Here is a 13,048-nt window from a genome sequence, read left to right as displayed (position 1 = left end):
TTCATATAGCTGATGTTATGTTTATATATGATGATTACATATTATATACAGCTGGAGCTGTGATCCTGGAGAGACCTGTTTATATATGATGATTACATATTATATACAGCTGGAGCTGTGATCCTGGAGAGACCTGTTTATATATGATGTTTATATATTATATACAGCTGGAGCTGTGATCCTGGAGAGACCTGTTTATATATGATGATTACATATTATATACAGCTGGTGCTGTGATCCTGGAGAGACCCGTTTATATATGATGTTTATACATTATATACAGCTGGAGCTGTGATCCTGGAGAGACCTGTTTATATATGATGTTTATATATTATATACAGCTGGAGCTGTGATCCTGGAGAGACCTGTTTATATATGATGTTTATATATTATATACAGCTGGAGCTGTGATCCTGGAGAGACCTGTTTATATATGATGATTACATATTATATACAGCTGGTGCTGTGATCCTGGAGAGACCCGTTTATATATGATGTTTATATATTATATACAGCTGGAGCTGTGATCCTGGAGAGACCCGTTTATATATGATGTTTATATATTATATACAGCTGGTGCTGTGATCCTGGAGAGACCTGCCCTTCTGATTTTCTGGTCCTTCTTTAGACTGTTAAGAGGTGCTAAAACCTACATTATAAACTGGAGGGTTCCAGCCCTGAATGCTGATTGGCTGGAACCCGTGGTATATCAGACCGTATAATACGGGTATGACAAAACATTTATTTTTACTGCTCTATTTATGTTGGTAACCAGTTTATAATAGCAATAAGGCACCTCCGGGGTTTGTGGTATATGGCCAATATACCACGGCTAAGGGCTGGGTCCAGGCACTCGGTATTGCGTCTAAGAACAGCCCTTAGCCGTGGTATACCAGCCATATACCACACCTCCTCTGGCCTTAATGCTTCAATATGCCGTGGTATACCAGCCATATACCACACCTCCTCTGGCCTTAATGCTTCAATATGCCGTGGTATACCAGCCATATACCACACCTCCTCTGGCCTTAATGCTTCAATATGCCGTGGTATACCAGCCATATACCACACCTGCTCTGGCCTTAATGCTTCAATATGTACTGATGTGGTAGTAACATGTCTGACACTGTAACCATGAAAATATACTGAACATTTACATAATGAACAGAAGAACATGAAACAGAATCTCCAGTGTTGTCCATGTCTCCCTCCAGCACCATCTCCAGTGTTGTCCATGTCTCCCTCCAGCACCATCTCCAGTGTTGTCCATGTCTCCCTCCAGCACCATCTCCAGTGTTGTCCATGTCTCTCTCCAGCACCATCTCCAGTGTTGTCCATGTCTCCCTCCAGCACCATCTCCAGTGTTGTCCATGTCTCCCTCCAGCACCATCTCCAGTGTTGTCCATGTCTCCCTCCAGCACCATCTCCAGTGTTGTCCATGTCTCTCTCCAGCACCATCTCCAGTGTTGTCCATGTCTCCCTCCAGCACCATCTCCAGTGTTGTCCATGTCTCTACCCAGCACCATCTCCAGTGTTGTCCATGTCTCTACCCAGCACCATCTCCAGTGTTGTCCATGTCTCTCTCCAGCACCATCTCCAGTGTTGTCCATGTCTCTACCCAGCACCATCTCCAGTGTTGTCCATGTCTCCCTCCAGCACCATCTCCAGTGTTGTCCATGTCTCCCTCCAGCACCATCTCCAGTGTTGTCCATGTCTCTCTCCAGCACCATCTCCAGTGTTGTCCATGTCTCCCTCCAGCACCATCTCCAGTGTTGTCCATGTCTCTACCCAGCACCATCTCCAGTGTTGTCCATGTCTCTACCCAGCACCATCTCCAGTGTTGTCCATGTCTCTTCCCATCACCATCTCCAGTGTTGTCCATGTCTCTACCCAGCACCATCTCCAGTGTTGTCCATGTTTCTACCCAGCACCATCTCCAGTGTTGTCCATGTCTCCCTCCAGCACCATCTCCAGTGTTGTCCATGTCTCTACCCAGCACCATCTCCAGTGTTGTCCATGTCTCCAGTGTTGTCCATGTCTCTACCCAGCACCATCTCCAGTGTTGTCCATGTCTCCAGTGTTGTCCATGTCTCTACCCAGCACCATCTCCAGTGTTGTCCATGTCTCCAGTGTTGCCCATGTCTCTACCCAGCACCATCTCTAGTGTTGTTTTAAATTGTTTTCTTTCTCCAACTGCTGTTCCAGCTCCCATTCCATCTCCAGCAGTCCCAGTGTTGTCCATGTCTCTACCCAGGCTGCTGTGTAGTCTACTGGTGGGGTCTCCCTACCTGCTGGTGACCATCATACTGCTGGTGAAATACTGCAGGAGCAGGGCTCAAGGTGAGAACTTGAGTTTATACAGGATCACCTCATCCCTCCACTAATATTGGCACCCTTGTTAAATATGAGCAAAGCGGTGCAACATTTTTATTTCGCTGTTAATCATCTTGGTCTTTAATTAAAAATATTCACAAAAATCCAAAATACACTGCTCAAAAAAATAAAGGGAACACTAAAATAACACATCCTAGATCTGAATTAATGAAATAATCTTATTAAATACTTTTTTCTTTACATAGTTGAATATGCTGACAACAAAATCACACAAAAATAATCAATGGAAATCCAATTTATCAACCCATGGAGGTCTGGATTTGGAGTCACACTCAAAATGAAAGTGGAAAACCACACTACAGGCTGATCCAACTTTGATGTAATGTCCTTAACCTCTATGGGCTAGGTGGGACGCTTGCGTCCCACCTACTCAACAGCCAGTTGAATCCTGTGGCGCGTTATTCAAATACAAAACAATACAACATGTCATTGACCAGGACCTGGAACACTGCGGGAGCGTTGGAGTCCAAACGGCAGGACCAGGTACTCATAGTGTCCACTAGCTGTGTTGAAGGCTGTCTTCCACTCGTCTCCTTCGCGTATCCGAACTAGGCGTTCCAAAGGTCCAACTTGGAAAAGATGGTTGGAGAGGATTGAAACCCTAGGAGAGGAGTGGTAAAGGGTAATGATTCTTAAATGTTATTGAGGTCCCGATAGTCTATACATGGACGCAGGTCTTGTCCTTCTTTTCCACAAAGAAGAAGCCTGTGCCGGCAGGGAAGGCAGAAGGACGAATGCTCCCAGCAGCCAGAGAGTCCTCAATGTACTTCTCCTTGGTCTCAGGGCCAGACAGGGAATATAGCCACCCACTATGCAGTGTGGTGCCCGGGAGGAGGTCAAAAGCACAATCGTAGGGATGATGCAGAGGAAGGGAGGTGGTGCCTAGCTGAAAACCTCCAGGAGGTCCTGGTACTCCGCGGGAGAAAAACAAGGCTTTATCAGAGCAGGACGTTCCGGGGCAGGCTGCTCCGCCTTAATGCAATGTGAGTGGCAGAAAGGAATGAATGGGAATGGGCTCCAGCCCAGAATAGAACCGGTGGTCCAGTCTATAACAGGGTTATGCCTCTGGAGCCATCACAATCCCAAAACAGGAACATGGGGAGATTCAATGTGAAGAAGCTGTATGGATTGCTCGACACTCGCAGGTTAACTTGTTATGGATAGGGGGCAGTATTTTCACGGCCGGATAAAAAACGTACCCGATGTAATCTGAGTATTACTCCTGCCCAGAAACTAGAATATGCATATAATTATTAGCTTTGGATAGAAAACACTCCAAAGTTTCTAAAACTGTTTGAATGGTGTCTGTGAGTATAACAGAACTCATTTGGCAGGCCAAAACCTGAGAAGATTCCAAACAGGAAGCGCCCTCTCTGACTATTTCTTGGCCTTCTTGATCATCTCTATCCAAAACAGGGGATCTCTGGCATAACGTGACATTTTCTAATGCTCCCATAGGCTCTCAGAAGGCGCCAGAACGTTGAATGATGTCTTTGCAGGCCATGGCTGAAAAACAGTAGCGCATTTGGATAGTGGTCGATCTGAGAACAATGAGACTGGCGGCGCGTGCACGAGAAGAGTCCATTTTACTTTCTCTGTCTTTGAACGAAAACAACGACTCCCGGACGGAATATTATCGCTTTTTTTGCAAGAAAAATCGCATAAAAATTGATTTTAAACAGCGTTTGACATGCTTCGAATTACGGTAATGGAATATTTTGAATTTTTTTGTCACGAAACGCGCCGGGCGCGTCACCCTTCATTACCCTTCGGATAGTGTCTTGAACGCACAACAAAACGCCGCTATTTGGATATAACTATGGATTATTTTGAACCAAACCAACATTTGTTATTGAAGAAGAAGTCCTGGGAGTGCATTCTGACGAAGAACAGCAAAGGTAATCCAATTTTTCTTATAGTAAAAAAAAATATGGATAAGTATAAGAGATAAAAGTAACAAGTAATTAAAGAGCAGCGGTAAAGAATAACAATATATAGATGGGGTACAGAGTCAATGTGCGGGGGCACCGGTTAGTTGAGGTAATATGTACATGTTGGTAGAGTTAATTAAAGTGACTATGCATAGATGACAACAGAGAGTGGCAGTGGTGTGGAGAGGGAGGGGGCAATGCAAATAGTCTGGGTAGCCATTTGACTAGATGTTCAGGAGCCTTATGGCTTGGGGCTGTACTGCTGGTTAGGGGCTCGTAAGTAAGAATTTCACTGTAAGATTCAAGCCATAATACTCCTGAACAGCTAATCAAAGGGCTACCCAGACCCCTCTTTTACACTGCTGCTACTCTGTTTGTCGATGCATAGTCACTTTAACTCTACCTACATGTACATAATACCTCAATTACCTTGACTAACCGGTGCCCCCACACATTGACTCCGTACCGGTACCCCCTGTATATAGCCTCGCTATTATTATTATTGTTATTGATAACTGTAGCTCTGACTGAGTCAATTTTAAAGTGTTTATAACTGTAGCTCTGACTGAGTCATGTTTAAAGTGTTGATAACTGTATCTCTGATTGAACCATGTTGTAAAGTGTTGATAACTGTATCTCTGATTGAACCATGTTGTAAAGTGTTGATAACTGTATCTCTGATTGAACCATGTTGTAAAGTGTTGATAACTGTATCTCTGATTGAACCATGTTGTAAAGTGTTGATAACTGTCTGTTTAGGGGGAACCAGGAAGACCCACCAAGACCAATTAGGTGAGTTCTACTTCACAACACAACAGCTGCAAGGGCACAATATGGTATTCTGAACACAGTGTGTACAATATTATGTTACCTCTTAGTAGTAGTAGTAGAAAGTAGGATGGATTAGAGTCAATTAGGGTCAACAAAGGCAAATGACAGAGGGAGTATATTTACAGTGATAGAGTTGGGATTGGAACCATGTGTGTGTAATGATGACGAGACAAGTCCGGAGTTGATGAGTGAAGGGCGTTTGCCAGCAGCAGGTTCGGCAGCAGCTAAAAGGCAGGCGACGGAGGGGAGGGGGAGGGGGAGGGGGAGCCAAAGAGAAGGCTGGTGTGACACAACTAACACAATAATGTAACTGATATGAATTCATGCATTTTAGGAGTAAATATCCCAGGTATTCATAAGGAGAAAATAACCCGGGTATTGATAAAGAGTAAATAGCCCTGGTATCCTTAACTAACTTTAAGCATCATCTGTCAGAGCAGCTTGCCTGTATCTGCACCTGTACACAGCCCATCTGTACACAGACCATCTGTAAATAGCCCGTCTGTAAATAGCCCACCCAACTACCTCATCCCCATATTATAATTTTTTTTGCACCCCAATATCTCTTCTTGCACATCTCACTCCAGTGTTAATACTAAATTGTAATTATTTTGCATCTGTGGCCTATTTATTGCCTTACCTCCCTACTCTTCTACATTTGCACACACTGTACATAGATTTTTCTATTGTGTTATTGACTGTACGTTTGTTAATCCCATGTGTATCTCTGTTGTTTTTGTCACACTGCTTTGCTTTATCTTGGCCAGGTCGCAGTTGTAAATGAGAACTTGTTCTCAACAGGCCTACCTGGTTAAATAAGGTGAAATAAATACAAATCCTGGGTATTGATAAGGAGTAATTAGCCCAGGTATTGATATTGGAGAGCTGGACATGAGCACGAACCTCATTGGAAATAATTTGATAGGATTCTTAGCACAGTATTGACTAGTAAATCATCTGATATGATTTCCATTTCTAAGTGGTTCTGTATTGGATAAGTAAATACATGGCCACACTGATGAACTACTTCTGTGTTGAACAGGTGATCATGTTGAAGAAGAGTGAGGCTGAGATCACCTGATCACCATAACAACCATCAGAATGGAACTCATGGAATTCTAATATAGAACTGTGAGTCACAATGCTGTATGTTGTTACATTGTAGCTCCACCTGCTGGAACAATAGTGGCATTTGATCAAATGTGATCTATTAACTGATACATGTATTATTCTGATTGGAATGTGTTTTAATATAATGTGTGTTGTATTATTCATTCAGCAGCTGTCCTTTAACATCAGTCATATACTGGTCATATACTGTATAGCATTATGGTTGATACATTGTAAATGCCTTCACTTTTCATGTCTATACAGATAAACTGATAGGTGTTGTGGTTCAGGCATTATTGTTACAGGTTCAGTATAATGTTAAACCGTTATATGTTACAGAAATAGAAAACATACAGGAGAGGAGAATTCAATTACTATCATTATTTACTTTATTTTCCCATTTTGGTCTCTATAGTTGTTCATCATTATTTGATTTAAACATGAAACTAATGTAGTCCTTTTGTTTTATTCTGGTTTTGTGCAAAACCATAATTTTACTGTTAATCTTCCTGGTAAGATATTGCTTTTGTCTTTGTAGCATATAGAATGAAATAAATGATTTTCCTCAATCATGTTGCCAGTTTCCCCTATAACATTCCAGGTTTCCCCTACAGCCCCCAGGGCCTTGAGTATCTTCTACATGATCCATTCCAGGTTTCCCCTACAGCCCCCAGGGCCTTGAGTATCTTCTAATTGTTCCATTCCAGGTTTCCCCTACAGCCCCCAGGGCCTTGAGTATCTTCTAAATGTTCCATTCCAGGTTTCCCCTACAGCCCCCAGGGCCTTGAGTATCTTCTAAATGCTCCATTCCAGGTTTCCCCTACAGCCCCCAGGGCCTTGAGTATCTTCTAAATGCTCCATTCCAGGTTTCCCCTACAGCCCCCAGGGCCTTGAGTATCTTCTAAATGCTCCATTCCAGGTTTCCCCTACAGCCCCCAGGGCCTTGAGTATCTTCTAAATACTCCATTCCAGGTTTCCCCTACAGCCCCCAGGGCCTTGAGTATCTTCTAAATACTCCATTCCAGGTTTCCCCTACAGCCCCCAGGGCCTTGAGTATCTTCTAAATGCTCCATTCCAGGTTTCCCCTACAGCCCCCAGGGCCTTGAGTATCTTCTAAATGCTCCATTCCAGGTTTCCCCTACAGCCCCCAGGGCCTTGAGTATCTTCTAAATGCTCCATTCCAGGTTTCCCCTACAGCCCCCAGGGCCTTGAGTATCTTCTAAATGCTCCATTCCAGGTTCCCCCTACAGCCCCCAGGGCCTTGAGTATCTTCTAAATACTCCATTCCAGGTTTCCCCTACAGCCCCCAGGGCCTTGAGTATCTTCTAAATGATCCATTCCAGGTTCACAACACAACTGATTGGCTCAAACACATTAAGAAAGTAAGAAATGCCACATTAACTTTTAACAAGGCAGACCTGTTAATTGAAATGCATTCCAGGTGACTACTTCATGAAGCTAGATTAGAGAATGCCAAAAGTGTGCAAAGCTGTCATCAAGGTAAAGGGTGGCTATTTGAACAATCTCAAATTTAACATGTTTCGATTTGTTTAACACTTATTTGGTTACCACATGATTCCATATGTGTTATTTCATACTTTTGATGTCTTCACTATTATTCTACAATGTAGAAAATAGTAAAAATAAAGAAAACCCCTTGAATGAGTACATTTTCTAAAACTTATGAATTGTAGTGTGTGTATATAGGTAAACAGGTAGTGTTCAACCCACCTGCCCAGAATGACGGGTCGCCACTGTTGTCATGTTTATTTCACGATTCACATTTGTGCTCCTATGTGTTTTAGGACATTTGACACAAAGTTAATGTCCATATCAGACTATCCTACCGATCCTTGATTTCAGATATGTCTACAAAATAGCCTCCAACACTCTACTCAGCAAACTGGATGTAGTCTATCACAATGCCATCCGTTTTGTTTTGTTACAATGAACCACAACTAGTTGCCAATGCTATACTTCAATCAAGTGATCTGGATACACTTATTGTGATGGTGGAGTTTGTAGTATTTATATCCACAGTGATTAATTGCACATGACAAGTGTCCAAGAACTCAGAGAATCTGGACATCATTATATCTGAAGCCGAGACGTTTTTGGGCCTCCAAAACTTAATGGCAGAAGTACTGCAAGGACTGTCCCTCCATCACATGATCCTTCTGAGCCTGTGTAGGTACCTGATTAAAACAGAAAAGATGATTTAACATTTCGTTACTGATAGTTTGTATGGATTAATTTTTAAATCCTTATTACCCAGCTGTACAGTAGGTGGCGGAATGCACATATCATTGTTGCGTTGTAGGTCAAAACATTTGTCTCCGTCTGGGCTGGAGAAGAGGGAAGATTCACGCAGGTGAAAAAGATGGCGGAAGCGGATGATGAGTTCTGAATCTAATGGTGGTAGAATCAAGGAGAAGTGGAGTCCAAAAGAAAGGAAAAAGGAGCAAAGTAGAGAAGACAGAGAAGAGAATGTTACTTTGTATCTTGTAGGAGTACGGTTTTAAATGAGGAGCAGCTGAACCAATTACCAACCTGGAGGAATCCATTTGAGGTATTCAAACTGGTGGAGAGAGTTCTGGGTAGAGTGAGGATCACTGGAGGCTGTCTCATTTAAATGTTTTGTGCTTCTGAGGAACAGAAGAAATGTGTGTTGCGTCTCACCAGTTTGATACGTTTGAAGTGTCGTGTTTCTTAGGAAAAGGGAACCTCTCAAGGGGGTAATATCTGGAGTCTAGTGGGAAGTCGATGTTGAAGAGATTAAAAATATTCCTGGAGTGATTGATGCACGTCGGATGAATCGCATGGTGAATGAGGAAAAAGTGAAGAGTTTATCAGTTCTTTTGTTTTTTGATATGGAGTCTCTCCAGTGCAGTTGGGGTATATTAACTACAGAGGCAGAGCATTTATCCCAAGACCAATGCAGTGGGATCACTGTATAGCTTTTGGTCATGTATCAAGTGTTTGCAGAAGGGAGAAGCCGAGATGTCCAAGTTGTGGAAAGGACCATATTATGTGTTATAAAAGTGATGAACATGTGACATGTTGTAATTGTGGAGGGAACCATGAAGCCACGTCTTCCTAACGCCCCACAAGGGGGAAACAGAATGAGGTGGCCAAAGCCAGGGCTGTCCAGAGCATTTCAGCAGCTGGGAAAAGGGTAGAGGGGTTGAATGGTGCATCAGAAGAGCCCATGGAGTTACATGGAATATTTGCACAAGCCGTACCACCCTCTCAGGCCCTAGAGCTGTACCACCCTCTCAGGTCCCAGAGCCGTACCACCCTCTCAGGTCCTAGAGCCGTACCACCCTCTCAGGTCCCAGAGCCGTACCACCCTCTCAGGTCCCAGAGCCATACCACCCTCTCAAGCCCTAGAGCCGGACAACCCTCTCAGGCCCTAGAGCCGGACAACCCTCTCAGGCCCTAGAGCCGGACCACCCTCTCAGGCCCTAGAGCCGGACCACCCTGTCAGGTCCTAGAGCCTGAAAAGGGAGATATGGAAAACTACAAGAAGGAAGAAGTGGGAGTTTTGGCAGTGTACTATTTTAATTAGGATGGATTAAGTTAGTTTCACTATTCCGCATGGATTTTACATTTTGGGGTTTCAAACCGTCAATTTGGTGGCATAAGCAGAACTCTGGAAGGGGAAAATGGAGTCCCTAGAGAAAGCAAGTCCAAGATGTGTGTCAGGGATGGAGCAGCAGTATTAACATAAGGAGACGTGAACGTGGAAAACGGAGAAGATGAGGAGGGAAAAGAGAGGTCTAAGAGAGGGAGGGAAGAAGAGGGGGAGCTGGAGTCGTATAAAAATGGTGGGAAAAAGGGAGATGGTTTGTTAAAGAAGAATGGTAGGAAGTGTAAGCAGAGGGAGCTGAAGACAGAGGAGGAGAAAAGGAAGTGAATGAGGGTGAAGTATCGGTGGTGGTAGGTGTAGTAAAGTTATCAGAGACCGAGGTATGCACCGAGGATCAGGAAAAAGATGAGTCTGTGACAGTAGGAGTGAAGTTTATGGAAAAAGTGGACTCTTGCCTTTTGGCTGATCCATTTGTGGCTTCACAGTGGGTGAAAAAAGATTTGGTTTAATTGTAAGAGACAAAGGAATGTGTAACATTAGGGAAAGTAGTAGAATGTGTTAATTGTAGGGGTGTCCATGGAGCTGGGGATCAGAAATGTCCTGTGCGAGAGAGGCAGGTTGAGGTTTCCAGGGTTATAGTAGCGCAGAAGTTGTCATATGCTGAGGCAGTGAAGAAAGTAGAGGAAGATGGGTTAAGGGGAGGAGTGGTGAGAGTAGTGGAGATATACCAGTACAGAGGGACAGGGCAAAATGTGAAATATGTTTCAGTAAGATTGGATTTTTAGCATTTATAGCAATGGTTATGAACTGTACAGCAGGGATGGATCTGAAGTCTCAGGAAATAGAGGTTGTGGTGGCAGCTGCAGAGAGGTATTTGGGTGTGTGGGAGACTTGACAATAGAAAGAGTAACAGGGTGTGTTAAGTGGTGATGTCCCATCCTTTCAGGGTGATGGCAGGAATGGTAGGAATAAATACCTTTAATTAGTGGAGTAGGGGGGTGTTAATTTTATTTTATATAATTTTGAAATTAGTGAGTATAGTGTTAGATGGTAGGGTATTTATTCAGTACATTTGTTTCTTTTTCAAGTAAAGTATAGGGGAGTTGTACTCCAGGCTAGTAGGTGGCGGTAATGCAACAAATTGGATGCCAACCGCCGTTAAACCTCAGAAGAAGAAGATTGTTGGGAACGTCATTAGACGGAAAAGGAAGAACGTCATTATACGGAAGAGGAAGGAAAAGTGTGTTTGAAACTAAAATCGCTAGTAACAACCAGCATCAAACGTAACATTGCTTGTCAAATGGATATCATTTCTCGTTATGGTTTGTAGTTATGCTGGCTGTGCTTCTGCTGTCTTTCTACAACATCCGAAGGTGGGTTGCTCACACCATCGCTTAGCTAGCTTCAGAAAGCTCAGCTACCGAGCTAGCTAAGTTAGCTAGTAAACAAAATGTAAGCTGGCTAGCAAAGATACATCCTGAAGTGATATAACGTTGTTAGCAATACGATGTGAAGTTCTATGGTGTTATTCTCAACTTGTTATCATCTTAGATCATCCAGATGCAGGTTTATGTAGCTAACGTTAACTAGGTTAGCATGTTATTACGTTAACTAGTAATGTTGACATTATGGTCAACTGTTGCTCCCGAGTGGTGCCGTGTAGGCCGTAAATAAGAATTTGTTCTTAACTGACTTGCATAGAGGTTACAAACAAAACACAGCAGCCAGCTAGCTCTGCAGACCCTGTTCTACTTCAGTAGCCAGCTAGTTCTGCAGACCCTGTTCTACTTCAGTAGCCAGCTAGCTCTGCAGACCCTGTTCTACTTCAGTAGCCAGCTAGCTCTGCACACCCTGTTCTACTTCAGTAGCCAGCTAGCTCTGCAGACCCTGTTCTACTTCAGTAGCCAGCTAGCTCTGCAGACCCTGTTCTACTTCAGTAGCCAGCTAGCTCTGCAGACCCTGTTCTACTTCAGTAGCCAGCTAGCTCTGCAGACCCTGTTCTACTTCAGTAGCCAGCTAGCTCTGCAGACCCTGTTCTACTTCAGTAGCCAGCTAGCTCTGCAGACCCTGTTCTACTTCAGTAGCCAGCTAGCTCTGCAGACCCTGTTCTACTTCAGTAGCCAGCTAGCTCTGCAGACCCTGTTCTACTTCAGTAGCCAGCTAGCTCTACAGACCCTGTTCTACTACAGTAGCCAGCTAGCTCTACAGACCCTGTTCTACTTCAGTAGCCAGCTAGCTCTGCAGACCCTGTTCTACTTCAGTAGCCAGCTAGCTCTACAGACCCTGTTCTACTTCAGTAGCCAGCTAGCTCTACACACCCTGTTCTACTTCAGTAGCCAGCTAGCTCTGCAGACCCTGTTCTACTTCAGTAGCCAGCTAGCTCTGCAGACCCTGTTCTACTTCAGTAGCCAGCTAGCTCTGCACACCCTGTTCTACTTCAGTAGCCAGCTAGCTCTGCAGACCCTGTTCTACTTCAGTAGCCAGCTAGCTCTGCAGACCCTGTTCTACTTCTAGGAAACCTGCTGTTAATTGCATGTTGTTCAGTGATTCCGTTTTATTGATCAACGAACGTGAAATACAATGTATCAAGTGTATGAGTGTGTCCTCATTGTACGTCTGTTATTTGATGTCGCACCTCAAATGATGAGCTGGTGGACTGAGACCAGATGGGGGGTGAAATAGGTGGTGACATGACAGTGTGTTATCAGAGGACTGAGACCAGATGGGGGGTGTAATAGGTGTTTAGTTCAACATGCCTAGTTAAATAATGATTAAATAAATTAGAACATATAAAATATATGCTTTGACCTATTCCAGGTAACCTAAAGATGCTTGATTCACTACAGCTGCTTTTGAAGAACTTTCCAGTCGTTTTTGCTTTACATTCCGACTTTACATTCTGACTTTTGAACGTGTGTTTATTGGACATATATATTAGTGTCTAATAAAAAGAGCAACGTATGTAAAGCATCCCATCTGTTTTAAGGTTATATTTTGTGTGATGTAGTTCCTCTTGATGTCCACTAGGTGTCAGCACAGTTTCAATAATGTCACACCAGGTTACTACATGTTTTCATGTTGTGAATGCTACATGTGTAGACCTTACAGTGAAATGCTGACTTACAAGCCCTTAACCAACAATTTAGTTTTAAGAAAAATATGTGTTAAGTAAAAAATAAGAAATAAAAGTAAC

General features: G+C 43.4%; 1 protein-coding gene across 6 annotated transcripts in view; it reads left to right on the top strand.

Moving 5' to 3' along the window:
- The window catches only part of LOC123732553 (Fc receptor-like protein 5), a 61,223-nt gene extending 54,395 nt beyond the window's left edge, over positions 1 to 6,828 (top strand). For 4 of the 6 annotated variants that reach the window (XM_045711791.1, XM_045711793.1, XM_045711796.1 and 1 more), the window contains 3 exons: positions 2,206 to 2,340; positions 5,085 to 5,117; positions 6,199 to 6,828. In XM_045711791.1, the coding sequence (XP_045567747.1) occupies positions 2,206 to 2,340; positions 5,085 to 5,117; positions 6,199 to 6,221 (191 nt within the window). In that variant the 3' untranslated portion in view covers positions 6,222 to 6,828. The remainder of the gene's footprint in view (positions 1 to 2,205; positions 2,341 to 5,084; positions 5,118 to 6,198) is intronic. The other 2 variants (XM_045711795.1, XM_045711794.1) reach the window with 2 other exon arrangements.
- Positions 6,829 to 13,048: the final 6,220 nt, after the last annotated feature.

This window comes from Salmo salar, unplaced genomic scaffold, assembly GCF_905237065.1.
Source record: "Salmo salar unplaced genomic scaffold, Ssal_v3.1, whole genome shotgun sequence".
NCBI lineage: Eukaryota > Metazoa > Chordata > Actinopteri > Salmoniformes > Salmonidae > Salmo > Salmo salar.
The sequence above is the reverse complement of the archived record's forward strand: the minus strand, read 5'-3'. Positions and strand labels throughout refer to the sequence as shown.